General features: G+C 41.1%; 1 protein-coding gene and 1 long non-coding RNA gene across 6 annotated transcripts in view; one reads left to right on the forward strand and one right to left on the reverse strand.

Moving 5' to 3' along the window:
- LOC140326377 (uncharacterized) overlaps positions 1-23,998 on the forward strand; it is a 146,651-nt gene that overhangs the window by 63,410 nt on the left and 59,243 nt on the right. The gene's annotated exons all lie outside the window — the stretch shown is intronic.
- The window catches only part of SH3GL1 (SH3 domain containing GRB2 like 1, endophilin A2), a 111,550-nt gene that overhangs the window by 2,846 nt on the left and 84,706 nt on the right, over positions 1-23,998 (reverse strand). For all 3 annotated transcript variants that reach the window (XM_072404910.1, XM_072404908.1, XM_072404909.1), the window contains one exon: positions 12,274-12,330. In XM_072404910.1, coding sequence (XP_072261011.1) covers positions 12,274-12,330 — 57 coding nt within the window. The remainder of the gene's footprint in view (positions 1-12,273; positions 12,331-23,998) is intronic.

Raw genomic sequence — 23,998 nt, forward strand, 5'->3', positions numbered from 1 at the left:
TAACAAAATTTGCTAAAATAAATTGGCCTGGAGCACTTGCAAGGCACTAAATTGGCGGTTAAAAGGTTAACGGGGCTGAAGTAGCTCACGAAGCAGTTAATTATATATTGTGTGAAATTCATTATAAATAGCCTTAACATATTACAACATTTAACAACAGTTTTCTTTTTTTAAGGTTAGAGATCACACTAATTGCGATTGATTTCATTAGTCCTCATGCCTAGAAATTGCCTTAATGATCCAGACACTTTCTGTTATGTGTGTGGTTCATTCACGACGAAAGCACAACGTCACCAAAATACCACAGAACTTAAAAAAATATAAAAATTTTATTTCCGCTATCCACTTGGTGACCAGGACAAATCTTGGGTTCCACATGTCATCTGTACCAGTTGTTCCAACGGATTGCATGACTGGCTAAATCAGCATAAAGCAACAATGTGATTTACAATCTCGATGGTGTGGAGAGAACTGTGAGAATATCTAATTGACTGCTATTTTTGCCGCGTCAACAAAAGTGGATTCTCAGGTAAAACTAAGCAGAAAAATTGTATATCCCAGCCTAGATTCTGCAATTAGGCCTGTTCCCCATGATGATTCATTGCCAGTTCCGCTAGTGCCACATGATGGACTTGCTTCTGTAGAAGGTGATGAGGAATGCGCTGGAGTTGCAACCAGTTACAACCCCGAAATCACCTGATCCTGACTACTTGAGGATGAAGATGAAAATTCAGAACCCAGAGACCTTTACACAAGTAGAGCTGAATGATCTTGTTCGTGATCTAAATCTCTCCAAAGACAAAGCAGAACTTTTTGCTTCAAGGCTTAAACTTGCTTGCAAAGGGTGTACCTGTAACTCAGTGTTAGCACTGCAGGCCGTGGCGGCGCCGCTGCTCCTAATCGCAGGCACGGGCGCAGGGTCCTATCTCTCAGGTAATCCACTACCTGTCTTCCATGTCAGTATTTCTTTCATGCTGAGACTTGCTCTGGTGTGGGTGATTGTTCTGGAGTGGCACCTGGTAGCTACCCCGCAGCCAAGCCTATCCTCACCATCAGAGGCTCTAGTGAAAACCGGGTAGCTGCTTAGTTACGCCCCTCTAGAGTTTACCTGGCCAGCGGCACAGTGAGTCCACACCTCGTTCATAACACTCAGTAGAAAACGTAATCATAACTTGACAACGTTCTTCACTAGTGATGGCTCACTGTGCTACTGTCATGATATAAATGCACTAACAGTTTGTTCCAAGAGCACTTACCATATGAATGGCGAATCTTCATTGATTCCTCTAAGAAAGTCTTACTGCATAATAGTAATTCCAAATCAAGTTTACTGATTGCCCATTCCGTTAACCTAAAGGAGTCCTATAACAACATGAAGTTACTACTTAAAGCAATCCAGTGTAATAGTCCAATAGGTCATTGGTCATCATAGGTCATTGGCTTGCTGATGGGAATGCAGGAAGGATTCACAAAACATTGCTGTTTCCTATCCCCGTGGGACAACCAATCTACGGGAGACCATGATGTCAAGCGTGATTGGCTACCAAGAGATACCTATAACCCCGGAACAAGCAGTGTCAAGTTCTGCCTCTGGTTGAGCCGCATAAAATTTTTCTGCCACCTGTCCATATCAAGTTAGGCTTGATGAAGAACCTTGTAAAGGCCATGGGTAAATCAAACTTCATGGGTTTTCAGTACCTTGTTGAGAAGTTTCCAAACATAACACACTGCAAAAATGAAGGAAGGGATATTTATAGGACGACATCAAGTTTTGCAGGATGATGTTTTCAAACAATCTCTCTCTGAGCTGGAAGCTTGGGATGCATTCAAGTGGCTATGTGAAAATTTCGTGGGTAACCATAGGTCTCCTGCAAACAAGGAAGGAGTTCAGAATCTACTTGATTCTAACCAGAAACTGGGTTGTCGCATGTCATTAAAAAGACATTACTTGCACTCACATCTAGAATTCATCCCAGAAAATCTCGGTATGGTGAGTGATGAACAAGGAGAATGTTTTCACCAGGACATTCAGTTAATGGAGCACCGCTACCAAGGTTTTTGGAATGAAGATATAATGGCTGACTGCTGCTGCATGCTGTACCGCGACAATCCAGACAAAGAGTACACTTAAAATCATACTCTAAGCATTTCTGAAGAAACAATGGTACCTGACTGACACAGTTCAGTAGATCCATACCACAGTGTGCCTTATTTTACTTCACACTGAAGATGTATTAACATTCACTTAAATGGAGCTTATGTTTTAGTACAAAATACATGCACGTACAATGTTAACTATAATAGTACTCATAACAGTGTTTGTGAAAAATTGAAAACAGATCTGAAATCTGTTTGAAAAACTGATTTAGAAAAGAAAGATTGCTGTGGTTTCTGATTATCAAAACTTTATTTTTTGTTGACCTGTGTAATCTATGTGGTTTTTAAGCCCAAAGAAAATTCAGTACATCAGCTTGAATATGCTTGAGGAATGAAAGAGGGGCAGGGACCAGTAGATTTTCAAGGAGCTATTACAATTTAATGAGTACTGAAATTTTATTGAGGTCAATACACCCAAAAAACATGACTGGCATGGATTTCCATTTATGTAATAAATTCCTTATCCTTGTATAATTACATTATATAATGTCTGAAATGTCTCACACAATCCATTCTCCAAAGGTACTGGAAATTAGCTTGCAGTATGATGAGTTTCCAGGGTCAAATTGATAGGTAATGCTTCTGTTTTTGTAGAATTTATTTTTTACCCCAATAGCGCCATATATTAGGAAAAACAAATCGAGGCATGGTAAAGTTACGTGAGGATTGTAAAAGGGCTCAATGCATATCGCAAAAAATAGTGGGGATAGCGGGCATCCCTATCAGCTGCCGTTTTTAGCTGAATAAAGTGCATGAATTGCCTATAGAATTGGTCCTCCTATTTCAATGTAGCACAGTGTTTGAAACATGAAGGGCTGAGTCGGTCAAAGGCTTTTTCAGCATCTAAACTGAGGATTAACTCCCCTTGTTGAATTGTGATTATTGCATCAAAAAGGGAGATAGTCCTTCTGGTATTATCAGCCACCTGGCAGCCCATAATAAACCTGACCTGGTCCTTGGAAAAGATTGAGGGTAGCAGAGGGCCTAACCTTGTGGCTAATGTCCTAGTGAACAGTTTCAAGTCCAAATTAAGTTGAGCAATGGGCGATAGCTTGCCGGATCAGCTGGATCCTTACTGGACCTCAAAATATATAAGAGTGTGACATGGTGGATGGAATTGCTGATCCCTCCAGAATATTAATAAATTGATTAAAAGTGCAGTCATATGTGGTACTAAAATGGGACTGAAAGTTTTGAAATTTAATTATGTAAGACCATCCAGGCCTGGGGCTTTGTTGGTGGGAAGCATTTTAATGGTTGCTGCAATTTCAGTAGGAGTAGTTGCACGGTTAAGGTATTCCGTCACTAAATAGGAAGTGAGCAACAAAATAGTTTAGTTAAGCATCTATCAGAGCTTTCAACAAAAGTCCCATACTCTGTTGAGCATTATGCACTGTGGTAAACCGATCCTTGTAATATTCTCCAAAAATCTGGGTTATATGTTCAGGGTCATATCTCAGGACACTCAGGACTACTTTTATTGCTCCAGGGTTGCCTCACCATCCGACCTTGTACCGTTTCCTCCTTATTGCCCCTATCATAGAATCCCTGGCGTCTAAACACTAGCGCTTTCTCTACTTTTTCCAACATCTAATTCTTTCAGTTGGCTACTAAGATGAAAGAACAATATGGAGGGGTCCTCAGAAAGAGTCTTCTCCAAACCCTGCAGAGTCTGCAACAGCTGTTCCCTTTGAGCCACCTTGTTGTTTCCAGAGGTCTAGGAGCAATCTAAAACAATGCCCCCTTATCACTGCCTTATGAGCTTCCCATACCATCTGAGAAACAGAGTTCAAGTTCTCAGAGAAATAACGATCTAATTCAATTTGGAATGCCATTTTTGGTGGGTTCTCAAGTAGAAATTGAGTTTCCAGTGACATCTCGATGAGGGATAGTACAGTTTTATTTTCTAAAACTGTACCCTTATGGCGTGGTTTTCGGGGGGCAGAGTTTCTAGCGACAGACGGCTTCAACACAGGCTCCGTCTATCGCAGAATTTGCAGTTACCAATTATATACTCACCACTTCTAGGTAACACCTGGATCGGGAATCACCAGACTGGCCCCTGAATTGGCAATCTTTACAATCAGGACCCCATCCATTTCCTCTTTTGAGATCAGGGACCATGGCTACTCAATATCTTAGAGCCTAGGCCTGGAAAGAACACTGAAATATATTCCCTGCTTCCTCCAGTCCACTGGTCAATCCTTCACAATGTATAATAGATAAAGATTTTTGCGATGACCTGCTAGACTTACTGGAGATTGGGGCCCCCGGCAGGTTTCAAAGATTGGTGATCCTCTGTGCATCTGTACAGACACTTACTTCCTACCTACTCGATATACAACCCACGCCCGCATCTATGGAAAAGGGGAAGCTATGGGACCCAAGGGAAAACTGAACAGCCAATCCTCACAAAAACGTAAAATTGGGACATTTTTATCTTTGCTAACTCAAGGCCATCAGCGGCTAATGGTGATGGTCCTAACACCAAGCTGCACACTGCCCATGCTCCGCAAACTGATCTAGACTTTGCCAACTCCATTGATCCCAAGGATCTACATGCTGGTACCACCTCTATATTTAAAAATCTTTTACAGAAACCAAGGGACAACTTTATCGAGATAGACAGGATAGATAGGACACTGGACCCCAAAAGCCAAAACCCTGGAAGACCTCGAGACATCATCTGCCGTATTCATTCCTATCAACTTAAATTATGCTAGGAGGAAGATCTCAGGAAGAATTCACCTTTAATGGCAAAACTATGCACTTCCTTATGGATCTTTCCCACCACACTTTGACGTTACAACGTGCCTTGAAACCACTTTTGGATCTACTACGTGACAACAACATCAAGTACCAATGGGGCTTCCCCTTTCAATTGATCGCACATAGAGGAGACAAATTGGCCACTTTCTGACATCTAGGAGACCTCACAATCTTCCTAGGTACCTTTGAGCTTCAATAAGTGAGCCTTCCTGATTGGCCAACGCACCCGCAGATATTGACCCCTCTCGCAGCATCTGAATAGCAACCAGCAAAAAAGAGATAGTCATGCGGCGCCCTGCATCGCGCCCCACAAGATCCACCGTAGGACACCATAAAGGCCTCTGTAAAAAGGGTTGACTCCTGACTCTTGAAGACTGGTAGCTGTTTTGCTATTTCAATGTTTTGATACAATTACTGTCTCTTACTGGCTATGTTCAAAAAAAAAAACCTTTATAATGTTCTGTTTGACTGTCTTTGATAAATGCTACAACTTATAATGTTTAGTTTTAAAATGATTATTAGTTAATTGCACTCCCCCCGCCATACAGCCATCATTAGCTTGATCACCTAACATGGTATTAGTAAATACCTTTATGTGTCGGACCTGGGTGGCGGGATCCCTGCTCCGACCACCTGAGCCAAGGGAACTTGTGCAGAAGACCTGCATGGTTTTGTTTTGTATTGTATTTTTGTATTGCGGTTTATTTCTCTTTTTGTCTCGCTCCCCATAACCTCCAATATTTTAGACCTGTAGTCCTGGGAGGGGCTTTTTTTGTATCCCCTCCCTAGCTTTCAAATTCCTGGGTTCATTTCCCTTCCTCTGCCTCCCTTACTCTCCCCCCCCCCCCCCCCCCCTTCCTGAGGGTCCTGATCTGCAAAAATGGGTGTCCTGAAACTAGTTTCCTATTATGTCAAGGGGCTGAACACCCCTGAAAACTCTTCCATGCTATTAGCAGACTTGCACAGGCAACAGGCACAGGTGACCTTCAGGACATTCAGGGGACACATTTCTGTAGGGACCACGTCCCAAGACTCAAATGAATGGCAAATTCCCCACTGCATACCACATCTGCGCAGAGAATTCCAAGTCCATGAGGGTCAGTGTATTGGTGGCTTCTTCAGTCACATGTCAATTCAAGGAAAAGATGTTGCCGAGGGCAGATTTGTATTTGTTAAGTGGAGGGCTGTCTGGTTTACCTTTGCCGCTGTCTACCTCCCCAACACCTTTCAGGCTATCTGTCTTGCTCAGATACTAGAAGCTCAGGATACTTTCCAGGAGGGTATACTTATACTGGGTGGGGACATTAACTTCACCCCTGACCCTTTAATAGATGTGTCCAATTGCCCCGGGAAGCACCCCTAGTGCAATCCCGGAAAAACCTCAAGCTATTATCCCAATTTCAGCTGATGGATGTGTGGCGAATTCCTAACCCATCCAGGGGAGATTACACTTATTACTCACTCCCTACCGCTCTTACTCAAGGATTGATCATGTTTGGTTCCTGCATTCCGAAATATATAGAATAGAATCCTGTTCCATTGGGTCAATCACCTTGTCAGACCATATTCCTATTTGAATTGTCTCACAGAGCTCCTAAATCTTGGAACTGGAGCCTAACTAAATCTTTACTCCAGGACGATGCGGTGGTGGTGGTGGATGTTTCTACTGAATTATCCCACTATTTTAGGATTAACAACATGCCTGAGAGTGATCCTCTATTGGTCTGAGAGGTCCACAGGGCAATTATACATACAATATTTATTAAACATGGGGCAAGAGTGAAAAAAGCACGCCAATGGGAAATAGAAGACATCTTGCAACAGATAACATTTTAGTATCTCTCATAAAAATAGTCTTGATGACAGAACAGGTAGGGAACTCCACGCTTTACACGAGAAGCTGTCCATACCTTGCCTAAACAAAGCCAAGGCTACCCTGGCTAAATGCAGAAGGGCGTTTTATGAACATGGAAACAAGAGTAGCCATATGTTAGCGAACGCACTCCGGACACAAAAAACGTGCTCCTTTGTAGCGTTTCTCACAGACAGCAGTGGGCAAAAATTCTTCCATATCAAAGATATAGCAGAAAATCTTCCGCAAGTTCTATGAGAACCTGTACAATATCTCTAGCCCCTCTCTTTCTGTTTTGACAGATAAAGTACAGTGGCTATTAGGGCCTAATTATCTAATTTGCTAATGCCCTTCCTCTTGGCAATGGAGAGAGAGGCATTAGAGACAGCCATTACAGAGGAGGAGCTCCGCTTAACCATACAAAGAAAACCCACAGATAAGACCACAGGCCCAGATGGTCTTCCACTGTCTTTTTACGGGACCTTCCAGGACAAACTTTAATCCCATTTTCTAAATGCTTACAATACTATACCTGAAGAGGGGCGATTCTCCCTGGACTTCCTGCAGGCCACAATCACGGTCATTCCTAAAGAGGGCAAGGACCCCTTAATATGAACAAGCTACCCCCTCCATCTCTCTCCTTAACCAGGACCTGAAGTTGTTCACCAAGATTCTGGCATCCAGACTTATCCATAACGACCAGGCGGGGTTCATGCCCAACAGGGAGGCCCAGAACAATATCATAAGGGTGCTGAACTGGATATACCACACTAAGTCCAAAAAACATCCCTACCATACACTATTGTCCACCAACACAGAGAAGGCCTTCGACCGTGTCGACTGGTAGTTCATGGATTGAATTTTGATACACAGAGACTTAGGCACCCATATGCTGTCGTGGATCCAGGCCATCTATTCTTGCCCCGCTACAACAGTCTGAGTAAATGGCTTGGAGTCGGCTCCCCTGCACATATCTAATGGCACAAGACAAGGCGGTTTGCCATCTCCTTTAGTTTATATACTAGATTTAGAGCCATTGCTAAACATGAGGTCCACAACTCAAAAAGTCACCTCTTACGCAAATGACTTACAGTTTGCAGTACCCAACCCCACTGTTTCCCAACCAAAGTTCTTAAAAGCATTGGAAGAATATGGCACATATACCTTTCTCTCCCGTCCACCACCTGCTCCCACATTATTAAAATTCAAATATACATACTACCCAAGTTTCGCTACAAATTTCCAAACTCTACCAGTGAAAGTTCTGGGCTCTCTTTCAAGATCCTTTCAGCTAAGCTCTTCAAACAAATCCCCTAGAATTTGCTGAACACTACTCATAAGATCCAAAATGGTTGGCAACCCGGAAGTACCCAATTTTTTCCATTACCACTTGCCACACATCTAACGCATGCTGTTGATTGGTGCCACCATCAACAGTATAAACAATGGATATCATTGAAACAATCCTTCTTCTTGACCCCCCTACACCTCCTACTCAGGATGTCACTCATACATACCAGGTCCTAAAACATATCACACGATAGGCTACACATTAGAAATCTGCGTAAGACATTTCCACAAATGAGCTATATCACCTTACCCATCACCTCTCTTTCCTATCCTGGGCAACTCTCCTTCCCACTTGGAATGGACGATCCAGTATTTTTTAAACTGCTGCCCAAGAGCCAATATCTCCAGCCTGGAGAGTGGGTGGGAAGGACATACTTGTGCTCCATACCTCAGGATTACCGTTTACATTTTTGGAGATCGACCAACTTTCTCACTTATTACAAACTTTCTGGCTGGCAGTTGCTTAATGCAGGTCCTTCACATCCTTTGAACACTTGTGCTTAAGTGAAGGGGGATCTGACACACTCTCTCAATTGTATAAAGGCTCTTACAAGTCTCACCCCCAAACTATACCCCCGCCTATCTGCTAGCTTAGGAATCAGACCTGGGAATTACACTGTCAGGGGAACAAAACCCCTGAAAAACTCCACTGCCTTCTTCCTGATGGGTGTCTTTTCTTATACAACACAACTCCTTCTCCTTGAAAATGTACAAACACTCAATGATGAGACACCTCGTTGTGGCAGTCACCTATGCATAGCTGCCTATTGGCAGAAATCTGAGCACCCCCCAGTGCGCCTGTGGCTGGGAAGAGTCAATGAGATACTCCATTTGGAGGACTTAACATCCTCCATTCAGGGGAATAGCAGGAAAGTCTCTATTACCTGGTTCTACCGGACTCAATTTCTTACTTCCGCAGAATACGTCTGCCACATTCCGCACATACGTCTGCCAGGCTTTGAACAACCTAATGAGTAATGATGTCTAGGCCCTCCAACAGGCCCTTCAGATTATTTAGGACTACATCACCCTTGGCCCTTATTACTTTGCCACCTCATTTTCGCCTCTTAGTCCCCATATGCATTCCCTTCCCCTCGATCCTACTCTTGTCTGCCACACAAGATCAATCATTTTACTTACCCCGATGTTCTGTTTGTTACCTTGAACCTGATGTAACTAATGTAATATTGACACTTGTATGCCTGGATGACTCTTTTTCCTGGAACTAAAATACTAGTGTTTTTATCTGGTGGAAATAGATGTGTATATAGGCCCTAAGGAGAGGAGCCTGTTTGCGAACCCTAGAAAAAGATCAATTATATGAAGAACACAGAAAGAAGGTTTTTTCGGCAACAACATATATATTTTGTATTAATGATCACTTCTCATAATACATAACAAATCAGTGATTAGTAACCACTGGAGACACAACTCCAGATGATTACCATTTCGGCTCTTTTGGGCACTAGACAATGAACTACTAGCAAGAATACACAACATTATCCAAATTATATCACATATGCTGATAATGGTATCGCAAACGTAGGTAAGTTACCCAACGTGTTTCGCCTAATTTGGGCTTCTTCAGGGGTGTCGTAACGTTTTGGGGAGGTTGAGCACGATTTTTTAAAAGTATCTAGGTTAACAATAGGTATAAAATATCAGAACAACAGCAATGTATCAAAGTGCAGTATGTTTAGTGAAAACATACTGCACTTTGATACATTTCGGGCATTGCAGGCATCTCAACCTGGAAAGTAGGGTAACAGATAACAGATACAGGTCGAGATGCCAAAAATTGAGTTACAATCTGGGGGAGGGGTCTAGTGGTCTGAATACCCTGGGAATCCAAGGGTTTATTTGAAAAAACAGGGCCTAAGGGTTGTCTTAGCGCTGTTGAGCAGAAGCATCTTCCTCATTACTGGGAATATTTCCACGACTGCTGCTGGAAGGAGAGGGATCCAAGTTGTTATTCGTGGTCTCTGGCTGGGCAGTGTATGTGGAATTCAAAGAGTCTTCGGCTGAGTCGGACCACTGTCGGCCCTGGTTGTTGGTAGGAGTGCCCCAGTCCCTTTTAAATCACAGGGAGTAGCCAAAAAATCACCCTGTGTTCCCTGGAGTGTCAGGAGGAAGCAGCTTTGAGGACAGATGTACTTACAGGTGCTTCCAGATGCACCTGGAGAGGCTGCTGATGGAGATGGTTGAGGGGGAGAAGGAGCCAGCTGGGCAGCCACGTGGTCCCTTGGGATGATGATTCATCTTCCAGTCTACTTTCCCCGCTGATTCCGCCAAGCCTGTTCCGTTTCATGTGGTTTCGCTACATAGTAGGTACGGATTGGAATCTCGTTGATCCATTCATGTCTCCAATAGCTACAGCTTCTACACTGTCCATATGGGTGATGGCCTCAACCTCTAATGCTGCCTTTGCACCTTCTCAGGGCCCACCACCTCCTCCTCATGCTGTAACTGATGCCGCCTGCCCAGTTCCCAACTCTGGATGCCAGTTACAAATGCCCACCGTCAGTGCCCACCGTCTCCTCCTACTGCTGCTGCTTCTGCCACCTGTCACTTGTAACATATAACAGAGCTGTGTAAATGGCTAATTTTTGGACTGAAAGACCCCCCTCAGGGACCTCTGCCTGTACTCTGAAGCCTGTGTATGGCTTGTAACGGAGCGGTGAAACCTGGTGGCTAATTTTTGGACCAGAGGAACCCCCTCATGTCCCTCTCTGCCTCTACTCCGAGACCGTGTAAAATCCGGCATGTTCCCATAAAATGGCCTTGCCAGCAACAGAAAAAAAAAAAAAAGATTTCCTTATTTTTTTACTTGTACAGTGTTGTGCAGAGCTGGGAGAGTCTTGACATGTCTTTTTAAATGTATTTATAGGCTGTAGAAGCTCTCCACCGACCCGAATAACAACCCAAATTTTTCCCCCATTGACTTTAATAGAGTTCGAATTCGATGTTCGATCACCCGAATAATTATGCATTATTCAACTGAATAGTGGTCGAATCGAATAGTGAGCTATTCGACCAACACTAGTCAATTACCTCATCAGAGCCAAGTCACAAGGCAACTTTTCCCTCCTCCTTCAAGACCTTTCCCCTGCTTTCGCTACTGATGATCACTCCCTTCTAATCAAAGTCATGAACTTCATTAGTATCAATGACACTGATCTCTCTTGGATTGCTTCCTATCTGTCTGACTGCTTCTTTCAAGTTTCTTTCACTTGTAATTCCTCTTCTCATACTCTCCTCCCTGTTGGGTGTTCAGCCCATGGATCAGCTTTCTTTTCTCTGTACACTTCCTCACAGTAGTATCAAATTCTCCTTCTGTTTACAGTATTATCTGTAGGCTGATGACACTCAAATCTATCTGTCCACCCCTGACATGTCTCCCTCAGTCCTGGATAAGGTTTCATGCTGCCGGGCTGACAGGTTTCTGAAACTCAACCTGGATAAAACACAACTCATCATCCCAACCCCCCCCAAATTCCAAATCTCCCCCTGACATATTCCTGTTAACACTGCTATTCGACCCTCCCCTCAGACATGTTGTCTTGGTGTCACCTTCAATTCTGCCCTTCACCCCCCACATTTAGAACATTTCCAGGTCCTGTCACTTTCACCTGCGTAAAATCTCCAAAATCTGTCCCCAGAGACCATCAATCTCCTTGCACACACTCTTACCGGTATCTTTCATCTGGACTACTGTAGCATTCTCCATTCTGGTATTTCTAACCTGACTCTCTCCTTTACAATCTATTATTAATTAATATTAAAAGAGCACTCAAAACCTATTTTCTATAAAACTTGCCTACCTGTCTTCTTCTGTCACTTAAACCCTCATTACTTACCCACCATATGCATATCCCCCCTCATATTGTGTGCTGTGTTACTTCCCCCAGTCTCCTCTGGGCAGGGTCCTCCCCTCCCCCTTTGTCATGGTCTAAATCTGTCATTTGTAACTCCTATTAAATGTACAGAGCTGTGTAAAATGTTGGTGCTATAAAAATTATGCCTACCACTTTTACTGCAATTGTTGTAGCATTTGAAAAGTTAAATACAAAACTGGAGGTAATATAGGGGAAAGAGCAACAGTGTATGCAAGGCTACGAGTTGAAATGAGAAGACCCATCACTTACTTGAACTGTGGTTGCTTGGTGTTCTGACTGGTCTTTCGGTGCGAAAGGAGGTTGTGGCTGCAAGGAAAACAGCACAAAAATTAAAACAAACAGCATATTAATTTAAAAAAAACTTGCCAAAATAATGCATGCCAACCAAAATCATTTAAGAAAAGTTGTCATGATAGTATGTGGTCTGCCATGGTTTCCAACTTGTAAAAATGTTGGTTGATTGACAAACCAATCCTCTGAATTATGAGTCACTGACCTAGAACAAGTATACAAATCATGCCTTTCTATATTTGCTGCATTGTTCATGGACTTTGAATGGGAAGAAGGACTAAAAACAGCATGACAGTCAAGCAACTAGCATTTTTAGCAAGTTTTTTTACAGTTGTTTTGTAATGAGAGGTCTCAAATAAATACAATGAAAAAACAGCTAACCACAATATTAACCTAAATGTGAAGCTTCTGTATTACACTGTCACATTTAACAGTGACTTGAAAATATTAGGCCTCTGACCAGGTATACAGTTAGGACCATAAATATTTGGACAGAGACTTCTTTCTAATTTTGGTTCTGTACATTACCACAATTCATTTTAAATGAAACAACTCAGATGCAGCTGAACTGCAGACTTTAATTCAGTGGGTTAAACATAAAGATTGCATAAAAATGTGAGGAACTAAAGCCTTTTTTTTTAACACAATCACTTCATTTCAGGTGACTCAAAAGTAATTGGACAAATTTAAAAGCTGAAAATAAAACGTTCATTTCTAATACTTGGTTGAAAACCCTTTGCTGGCAATGACAGCCTGTAGTCTTGAACTCATGGACATCACCAGATGCTGGGTTTCCTCCTTTTTAATGCTCTCCCAGGCCTTTACTGCAACTTTCAGTTGCTGTTTGTTTGTGAGCCTTTCTGTCCGAAGTTTAGTCTTCAACAAGTAAAATGCATTCTAAATTGGGTTCAGATCAGGTGACTGGCTAAGAATGGCTTGTTTCATTTGCATGGAGAGCTCCTTTGACCGCATGTTGTCTACAAAATCTTCCACGTACAAGCACCCCCCCCCCAAATCAACTCCAGGCCTTTTATCTGCTTATTTGATAACAACATAATGAAGTAATTGCCCACACCAGCCCATGAAATAGCCTTTGAGTCAATTGTCCAATTACTTTTGAGCCCCTGAAATTAAGTGATTGTGTAAAAAATGGCTTTAGTTCCTTGCATTTTAATGCAATCCTTTTTTGTTCAACCCACTGAATTAAAGCTAAAAGTCTGCAGTTTAACTTCATCTGGGTTGTTTCATACAAAAAATTAGTTGTGGTAATGTACAGAACCAAAATTAGTAAAAAGTTGTCTCTCTCTAAATTTTTATGGACCTAACTGTATATTCCCTTACTCCAGTATAAGAGATTTCTCCTTGTTTTGCTTCCTGATGCCAGATTGTCACTAAGTTAGACACAAAAATAACATTCTAGCAAAAAAATTGTGAATAACTTTACTGAAAAGCAAGCCTAAAGCAGTATGTGAATAGTTAGTTAAGATAAAAATATACATCCATCCAAATACAACCACTAGGGAAATAAACATATCCCAGATAAAAACCTAGTTGTTCCAGAGGAAGGCAAAAAACCCTGTTTCTGTTCCAACGGGGAAAAATTGCTTCCTGATCCTGTGAGGAAATCAGTTGTTTCCTGGATTGACATCTTCTGTTATCTTTACTTTAAAACTGTAATGCCCATTTAAATTCTGTGCTTCTAGAGAAGCATTCAGCTTTCTTTTAAAGCCTTAGACCTTACTGTGAAGATACCCTTCCTTATCTGGAGACTAAATTGTTTTCCTCCAGTCACAAAGAGTGCCCCCTTTGTCTATAGTTTACTTGGCAATTTATACAAAGGGTCCTTTGTAATGACCTTAAAGTGAATATTTGGGAAGATAGTTATCTATTTGGACCATTATATATTTATATATGATGATCAAATTTCCCAATAAATGTCTCCTCTCAAGGGAGAATAGATTCAGTTCAGCTAAATTCTCCTCCTAGCTGAGCTCTCCCATTCCCTTTATTAATCTACTTGCCCTTCTCTGTACTCTCTCCAATTCCTTAATATCGTTTTTGTGAACTGCCAAAAACTGGACTGCATATTCCAGATGACCAAAGCTTTGTACAGGGCTGGATTAGGTCTCCATATCTGCAGCCTCTTTTAACCCCCCTAGCGTTCTAGTTCTGAAAAGTGATCCTATTTTGTTTGCATAGAAATTTTTGTTTATATTGTGGGCCTGTAATTCATAGGATTAACTCCCGGGTATAAAAATTATATTTATTATATTATAATCATAAATTATAATATAATACATAATTATAAATCATAATTATAAAACAATAATGAAATAATTGACCACAACAGTGTAATTTATCAAAAAAAAAATATTTTATCAAAAATTTCTCCCTGAAATTTTCCAAACAAGGGTGCAATATTATTGATAAATAATAATATAAGTTAAATGAAGATTGTGGAACGGTGGAATCACAATGTCCAGGTCTATTCATAGCCACTGATGGTGTTTGGTGGTTCTTTACTATGGATTCGGAAACTTGCAAAATGAAGTCTAAATGATTCACAGGCCTCTGACTATTTTTTTTTGTACAGAACGTAGGCATTCCATAGGCACTCCTAAAATCTTCTTGTAGTACTTCCTTTGCTGTTTCCTCATCGCTGGGTAAAATGTCATGGCTTGGTCAGCCCTGTCGACACTTCCCATTGTGTTGTTGTGGCTTCATCACTTCTTTCCCACGTTTTGTGTGTACCAGAATGGTGGAGGCATCATGGACAGTACTCATCAGGTACACATCTTTCTTGTCACGCCATCTCAGGGCCATCATCTTTCCTTTCTGCCAGGCAACAATTTCTCCTGTCTTCAGCTTCCCTTTTGCAAACAATGATGGCAGGTTGCGCCGGTTAGCCCTAATGGTTCCACAGGCATCTGTTCTGTGTTCCAGAAGGAACTCATAAAGCTCAGGAGATGTGTAGAAATTGTCAGTTATGACACAATAGCCCTGTTCTAGCAATGGCTCATTGAGGGATAGCACTGAAGATGTTGCCAATCCATATTGGCTGTATCTGGGGTTGAACTGTGCCCCTTTTCCAGTGTACAGTACCATATTCCAGACGTAGCCAGATGATGATTCGCACAGCATTTGGTCTTCACGCCAAATCGTGCCCTCTTTGACGCAATCTACTGCACCCAGCTGAGCCTCCCCTTGTAAGCCATTAGACTTTCGTCAATGCTGAAATCTCTTTCTGGCACTTAGGTTTGCTGGAAATTTTGTAGAATCATCTGAGACACTTCCCAAATTTTCTTGAGTTTTGGTGCAGGGTGGGTAGTCTCATCAAATTCTTCATTGTTTGCAAAGTGCAGGTGCTTCATGATGGGGGAAAAGCGGTATTCTGGCATGACTGTGAATCATTTTATTCTTGGACCAGTACCACTTCTACATGGGTTTGCCCACAACTACCTGCACGATCACCAAGCCCAAAAACAGCCAAATGTCATACTTGGTAACAGGTTCCCACTTTCTGCTTTTTGGAATCCTCAGGTGTGGAGCACCTTGTTGTTGTCCAGCGTACCTGCATAAAACAAAATAAAAAATTATTTTAGGATATGTTCTTTTATAGTGTGAAGGTTGCAAGTAACATGTTAGCGAACACAGAGCAGCATAAGTTTGCATAAAAAAAAAACTTTGCAAAAAATTTCAAAAAGTTAGCAAACACAAAGCAGCACACATGTTTGCATAAAAAAAAAAACTTTGCAAAAAATTTCAAAAAGTTAAAAACTTTGCAAAAAATTTCAAAAAGTTAGCAAACACAAAGCAGCACACATGTTTGCATAAAAAAAAAAACTTTGCAAAAAATTTCAAAAAGTTATCAAACACAAAGCAGCACATGTTTGCATAAAAAAAATTTAGCAAAAAATTTCAAAAAGTTAGCAAACACAAGGGCGGCTTACTTGTTTGTCTCTGCAACAATTTTTTCGATAACTTCATGGGTCAAAAACAACTTCAGGTATGCCAGGGGGTCGTCGCATTCAGCCTCAATTTTCATCCCAGGTGCGCCGGTGAATCGAAATCTTGGCGGTGCTGCCTGGTCCGCATCAAAGTCAATGGTGCACCATGTGCGCAAAGCACTGACCTCAGGTTCAGAATTGTCGCTCAGTTCACTTTCGCTGTCTGATGACAAATTTCCTGGTGAATCACTATCGCTCGATTCCACAAGGGACTCCAAATCGCTATCGCTGCTTTCAAATTCCACCAAAACAGCGCATGCGCTGGCGAGATGCCTTTTGGATGCCATGCGGTCTCCAGCAATCAGTCAAGAACAATCAAGGTCAAAGACAAAGTGATGAAATGATACATTCAGGAAGTGATTTATAAGTCATCAAAAGGCCAGGGCTAATAGTGTAAATCAGGGCACTGGGCAATGACGCTTGGTGCACTAAAATGTGTTTTGATACTTTTATTTTATGTTTTTAGTGTTTTTTTACTGAAAAAAATTTTTAAAAGCAGATTGCATTGTAATCTGCTTTTAAATTTCCCGCCCCCACAATCCATCACCCCAAAGTAACCCTGAGTGTGACTCGGGGTTACCGCTTTTTGCTAGTTTTTTTCCACCCCGAGTCACACTTGGGATTACCGCTAGGGGAGTTAAACAAAAAAGTACTTTGCTAGCTTTGGATACTGCAGCTTGGCATTGCATGCTATTATTAAATTATACTATTAAACTATATTTAGGAAATATGTGTATGGATTGCCAAGTCAACTATAGACTAACCAGTGTTCGCTATAAGAAAATAAGTTTTACTGTTAATAAAAAGTACCGTTTTTATTCAAAAATTTTAGAAGGAAGTTTAAGTTTAAAGTTTAAAAGGACACAAAAAAATATAGACACTGGTGTCCCTTGTAGATGGGTACATGCAGGTAGGCATCCACTGATGCCAAACAAATGTTTTGATGGATACCATCACAGAAAAAATTCAAATTCCATGCTAAATTTGTAGTCCCTGACATTTAATGCCTCAAGGTCCATGGTGGGCTGCACTCTACCCTTCCTAGGTACCATGCCAAAGTAACAGTATTATTACTATTATTATTAAACAGGGTTTACATAGCGCCAACATATTACGCAGCGCTGTACATTAGAGGAGGAGGTGGGGGAAGTAACACACAATAGGAGGAGGGGATATATGTAGTGGTGGAAAGTAATGAGGGTTTATAAGACAGAAGAAGAGGAGTAGGCAAGTTTGGAAAAAATTGATTTTGAGTGCTCTTTTAAATGAGCAGGAAGTAGGAGCAAGCCGAATAGGATGAGGAAGACCATTACAGAGTCGGACAGCTCTATAAAAGTCTTGGATCTGTCTAGGAGACGGGGTTATGAGAGAGGAACTCATTAGTAGGTCATTGGAGGAGCGAAAAGAGGTAAATCTCTAAATCTGGTTTGGAAGCAAACAAATGTTTACTTGAATTAAGCAATTCACTGTCATATTCCCAGTGACAGAATAAACAATAGCTGTACACACAGCAAGGGAGAAAGAATTGTACACACAGCAGGAGAGTAAGAACAAGAGGCACCTCATCGGAGTGTACAGTGGTGATTCCCGATCAGTCATTCTTCAAACCACTTTGGCAGCTGTACACCTTATTTTCGCCCAAAATGAGCAAAACCATTCATCTTGACGGATATGCATAGCTTTAGTGCCTCGCACTTATGGGCCCTGCTACAGTGGTTTGCTACTGGAAACCTAAAGCAGAACTAACCCCAGCGCATACTCGCCTATGCTCATCTTCCTTTTTTCTCTTCCTCACTCTGATCATCAGCCATCTTGAAGGAGTTCTTGTAGTCCTAGCATCCACAGGGAAAGCTGGAATATGCTGGCTATCCTGTCAAACAACCCTGAGCTGTGGATGATGAGAGATGAGACAGCGATCAGAAATGCTTATTGCAGAAGAAACATTGCCTGTCCCTTTCTACAATAAAGCCCTGCCTGATGCCAAATATTTTTAGTAGTATTTTTGTTCTACCTAAACTTCTTTCTGACTTTCAAATATATATGCATGCCTTTTATTTTCATGGATGTAGATGTATTTACATAAGTGCATTTTAAAGACAATTCCTCCAAAAGTATCCCAGATTTTTAAAATTTTTCTAATTTCATATTTCTCAACACTTTTTAAAGCTCAAATACAGGCACAAAAATGTATTAAAATATAAACTATAGGACTCTCCCCTAGACATTCTTTTCTGGCCCTTATTACTGTGATTCCCAAGACAGATAAGGACCCCTCGGTGTGTAATAGTTATAGACCCATTTTACCTCTAAACCAAGACCTGAAAATTTTTACAAAAGTTTGGCAAATAGATTTCTGAGATACATTCACAATTTGGTCCATTTTGTTCAGGTTGGCTTCATGCCATCTAGAGAGGCTCGAAATAATACTACCCAGGCTATTATTTGGATTCATGCAGCGGTATCCACAGACAAACCTGCAGTTTTGCTTTCTACTGATGCAGAAAAAGCCTTTGATAGGGTGGGTTGGGACTTTATGTTGGCCACACTTCGGGTTATGGGGGTGGGTGATAATATGATGGCATGGATTAAGGCCACATATTCCTCCGCTTCTGCATCAGGGAGTGAATGGCGAGGTGTCAGCCCCTTCATTATTACCAATGGCACCAGGCAGGGCAGTCCTTTCTCTGAAACCTCTGCTCTCAGCAATACGTACGAACCTGGACATACAGGGTCTATATATGGGAGGTTGTGAACATAAAATGGCAGCCTATGCGGACGACCTGTCATTTGTAATAACTAACCCAGTGACCTCACTCCTGAATCTCATCAAGGCAATACAGGAATATGGGGCAGTATCTAATTTCAAAATGTATTACTCTAAATCTGCGGCCCCCAACATCTCCATACCTCAAGCTCTATGTGACCGGCTTATACCCACCTTCTCCTTTAAATGGGACAAAGGGGCTATCAAGTACCCAGGGACTATGCTTCCAACAGATCTATCACAACTTTCCACTTGAATTTTGCCCCTATACTTACCAACATCTCAAAAGACCTGGATAAATGGTCCCCCCTCTCCATTTCCTGGCTTGGCCGAATTCAGGTCATCAAAATGAATGTCCTCTCTAGAATATTTTACCTTCTCCAGGCAATACCAATTTATATTCTGGCTCCTTTTTTTAGGTTGCTTCATTCTAAATCTTCCGTTTCATTTGGGGCAAAAAGGATCACCGCCTCGGCAGAAATTTGTTGTTTCGAGCCAAAGGAAGTTGGAGGGTTAGGAGTACCAAATTTTTCTCTATATTTTACGGCTGCCCAGCTTGTCCAGGTCAAAGACTGGTTTTCCTCACTCGGAACATAAACAGTGGGTTGGTGCAGAACAGGCCTTTACTTCTATACCCCTAACTGCGGTCCCATGGCTTCTGCAGCTAATTCAAGAAACTCTAAGATCCCACCCCTAATATATGCCACATGGAAGGCTTGTCAGAAGCCTTTGTTTAGGCTAAATATGTCTCCATGGCCCCCACCCTTGATACTTATTCTGGGACACCCTTCTTTCCCACCTGGCGTGGAGGACGGGAGATTTGTAGAATTACGTGAGCGGGGAACACAGTGGGCAGAACATCTTGTTTCTCATGATCAATGAGTCATACTGGAGATGTTGATGGCCGAAGGTGAGGGCCGAGGGACCTCATGCAAAGTCTCAACTCGCATAACATCCCGTGGGATCCGGAGTTTTCTTATTACACCACAATTTGCTATCAGAAAAAGCATATAAGAAATCGATTCTCAGACACCTTATTGTAGCAGCTAATGCATGTATCCCAGTGTTTTGGAAATCCAAGATCATACTGACAGTGGGCTTGTGGCTCCAGAGTGAACAACATTATGATTATGGAAGATCTCACAGCAGGTCTAAGGGGCACCTAAGAGAAATTCAATGTTACGTGGGGTAGCTGGGTGTATTATCGGGAAACACCGTAGTTTAAGCACCACCTGGACCCGTCCCTCACCACTTAGAAGTTGGGTTTGCCAAATATACATGTTGGGAGGTATATTTTTATGGGTGGGGTGGCAAATCTAATTTTTACTTTTTACCTACTGTTTTTGGAGTCAAGAGTGCAATTTGATGTTTGCTTACCTCTTCTAACCCTTATTTTTCTTTTTTCTCAGTCACGGACTTATGTTCTTCAATGTGTATTGTACAATGACTTGTTTCTGTATACCCTTATTACTTACCTTTTGTTATACCATTTGTTTGTTTCTGTATTTTTTGAAAATGTAAAATACAAATATCCGGTAATACCGGAAGGGAGAGGGAGAAAGGGGGGAATGAGGGGGTGATGGGGATGTTCCCTGTTCCCCCCAAGATAAGGAGTCTATGCAGTTGGGCCTCCCTCTTTAGTATATCAAATTACAAAAAAACCATGGGGTGCATGGAGTGCATGGAGTGCAAGGAGAAAGCAAAGAAAGAGGTTTTGAGGCTTAAGAGTTTTAAGTCAAGCTATGAATGTATTATTATATATTTACTTCATATATAACAAGGTCATAAATATACATAGTTCACAAACCTAGAACATGTAGTACATTGTCTTGCCTGGGTATGTTATACAAGAAACACAGAAGTAAAAATATTATTGCAAGTTAACATAACATGTTCTGTTAGTTACACCTATTTCTGTTCTGAGTCACAGAAATGGGGTGTTTTACTAGACAAATTGTTGCTCAAAACCTCTTTCTTTGCTTTCTCCTTGCACGCCATGCACTCCATGTTTTTTTTTTGTAATTTGAAAATTTAAATTAAGAATGTTATAAAAAAAAAAATATAAACCTTTTAGCCACAAAGGACATAAAGCTACTTTGTTAGTGCCAAATGATTTTGCAAATCCAGGTACCAACTTGTATAAGGAGAAGTGACATCATTATTGTGCTATATTTAGTCAGTGCAGAGAGCCAAGTTATCCACCCCACTACAGGGACCCTAGTACATAGAAGTCATGTAGGTCATCAGAAAATTTCACTCCAAATTACTTATTACTTGTGCTGCAAAAATAGGATATTTATGTCCCCCCTTCTTTCCTGAAGAAGCGTGAAACGCCACGAAAGACTGTGGGGTATGCCCTTTGGGTTGGTTAGCCCAGGCAGAAGTATCTTGTTCCTATATGTTGCATATTTTAAATATGTTTTAATGTAAATGTTTTTTATTACATCCAATAAAGTTATATTTTTTTTATACAAATTTGTTGAGTTAAGGAATGTTGGCCTTAAAAGTCCCCTTACTGAGCTAACCCTCAGGTTCCCCTTTCTTTGTGGTTATAGCTTTGGGATGTGGCCATAGGTAATTAAGTGGTAGGCAGAACTTGAATCGATTCTCTGTTATCTTTATTTTAATTTCTTAATACCCAGTTATATTCTGTGCTTCTAGAAAAGCATCCAGCTATTTCTTAAAGCAATCTATAGTAGTTGCTGAAACTACTTCCTGAGGGAGCCGATTCAACATTTTCACAGACCTTACAGTGAGGAATCCCTTCCTTATCCGGTGATTAAACTTTTTTTCCTCCAGACACAAAGAGTGCCCTTTTGTTCTTTGTAATGATCTCAAAGTGAATAACTGGGATGAGAGTTCTCTATTTGGACCAATTATATATATTTATACAGGGTGATCATATCCCCCTTAAACTTCTTTTCTCAAGGGAGAATGGATTCAGTTCAGCTAATCTCTCCTCATAGCTTAGTTCCTTCATTCATTTTATTAGTTTAGTTGCCCTTCGCTGCACTGTCTCCAATTCCACAATGTCCTTTTTGTGAACTGGTGCCCAAAACTGGACTGCATATTCCAGATGTGGTCTGACCAATGCTTTGTACAGGGACAGGATTAGGTCTCCATCTCTGCAGTCTATTCCTCTTTTAGTACAAGAAAGTACTTTACTAGCTTTAGATATTGCAGCTTGGCATTGCATGCTGTTATTAACTATGATCTACCAGAACCCCTAGATCCTTTTCCATTTCTGACTCCCCCAAATGTATTCCCCCTAGACAGTATGAACCATGCATGTTGTTAGCCCCCAAGTGCATAACTTTCCATTTATCTATATTAAATGTCATTTGCCACTTGGCTGCCCAATCAAATCAGGTCTGCTTGTAGGTTATAGACATCCTGTATGGACCTAATTCCATTACATAGTTTGGTGTCATCTGCAAACACAGAAATGGTACACCACTAATAACCTTAGACCACTCAGAGTATGAATCATTATTACAACTATCTGGATGCGGTCTTTAAACCAGTTCTCTATCCATTTACAGATTGACCTTTCTAAACCTATTGATCCTAACTGGCATTTTAACAGTCTGTGGGGTACTGTGTCAAATGCTTTAGTGAAGTCCAAGTATACTATATCAACTGCTATTCCATGGTCTACCTGTTTACTTACTTCCCCATAAAAAGAGAGTAAATTTGTTTGACAACTTCAGTCTTTCTTGAAGCCATGTTGACTATCACCTATAATATTTTTTTTCTAGCAGAAACTCCCCTATGTGGTTCTTTATCAAACTCCCTAGGACCTTTTCCAACTATGGACGGTAAACTAACCAGTCTGTAGTTACCTGGTAATGACTTTGCTCTCTTTTTGAAAATAGGAACCACATTGGCCTTACGCAAATCTATCGGTACCATGCCAGTGACAAAAGAGTCTCTAAAAATTAGAAATAATGGCTTTGAAATAACCAAGTTCTTTGGGGTCTTTTTAAGCTACCTCGGTCCTATAGGTCATGGTTAGTTCTGCTGTTCAAGCAGCAATATACTGATGAACCTCAATGCAGTTTATACCAAATGCCTTTACCTTTACATTCTTAACGCACAATGTGCAAGGCCTTAATACCCTGGTATTACTACTCACTAGGTGTTGATGTACTGGCATTACAAAAAATTTTCTTTTTACATTACAAGTTACATTTCTGTTCAACCTCATACTCCAAATACTTACATAGGTGCTTCCTTCTTGTGTATTTAGCTAATGTTGTATTTTTTAAAAAAGTGCATTGTTCACTTTGTGGTCTAAACATAAAAACCCGAATGGTCGCTATGTGCTAATATTGGGAACTTTGGGGAAGTCCCTTGTCTTCAACCTGGCCTATTATGTCTCTACTTCCAGTCAATACTCATTCTTCAAGGATATGATGGACAAATTGTGATCTCACATTCTTGATTTTGATGGGACTGTGCTCTGGAACAGATATTAGATAAAACATCAGCCCCAATTTACAAACTCCTCCCCTCCCCAAGCCAAGTTTGAAATTCACATCTCTTTTCGATCTAGTTGGTGTGTGAAAAGAACATCATCCCTCTGCTAGGGACTACACTCATCAAAGGCATTCAATGTGATAACATAAAATTTATTTCACTTTTATCAAGCATTATCCCTTCTTTGTTTTCTTAAAGATTTGACTTTCCCACCTTCGTAGTTTGGGGGAAAAACAGCAGCCAAAATGAACATACTCCCTAGGATGCTATACCTTTTCCATACATGACCCATAGCAGTTACCAAAATGGCATTGTACATTTATGCACCTAAGATCATGGGCACAGATTGCTTTTTTAGGCCAGAGAACCATATCGGATCCTAGATCGAACTGGAAGCCCTTCCCTGCCCATCTATTCCATTAGAGACATTAAC

Source organism: Pyxicephalus adspersus, chromosome 3 (assembly GCF_032062135.1).
Source record: "Pyxicephalus adspersus chromosome 3, UCB_Pads_2.0, whole genome shotgun sequence".
Taxonomy (NCBI): domain Eukaryota; kingdom Metazoa; phylum Chordata; class Amphibia; order Anura; family Pyxicephalidae; genus Pyxicephalus; species Pyxicephalus adspersus.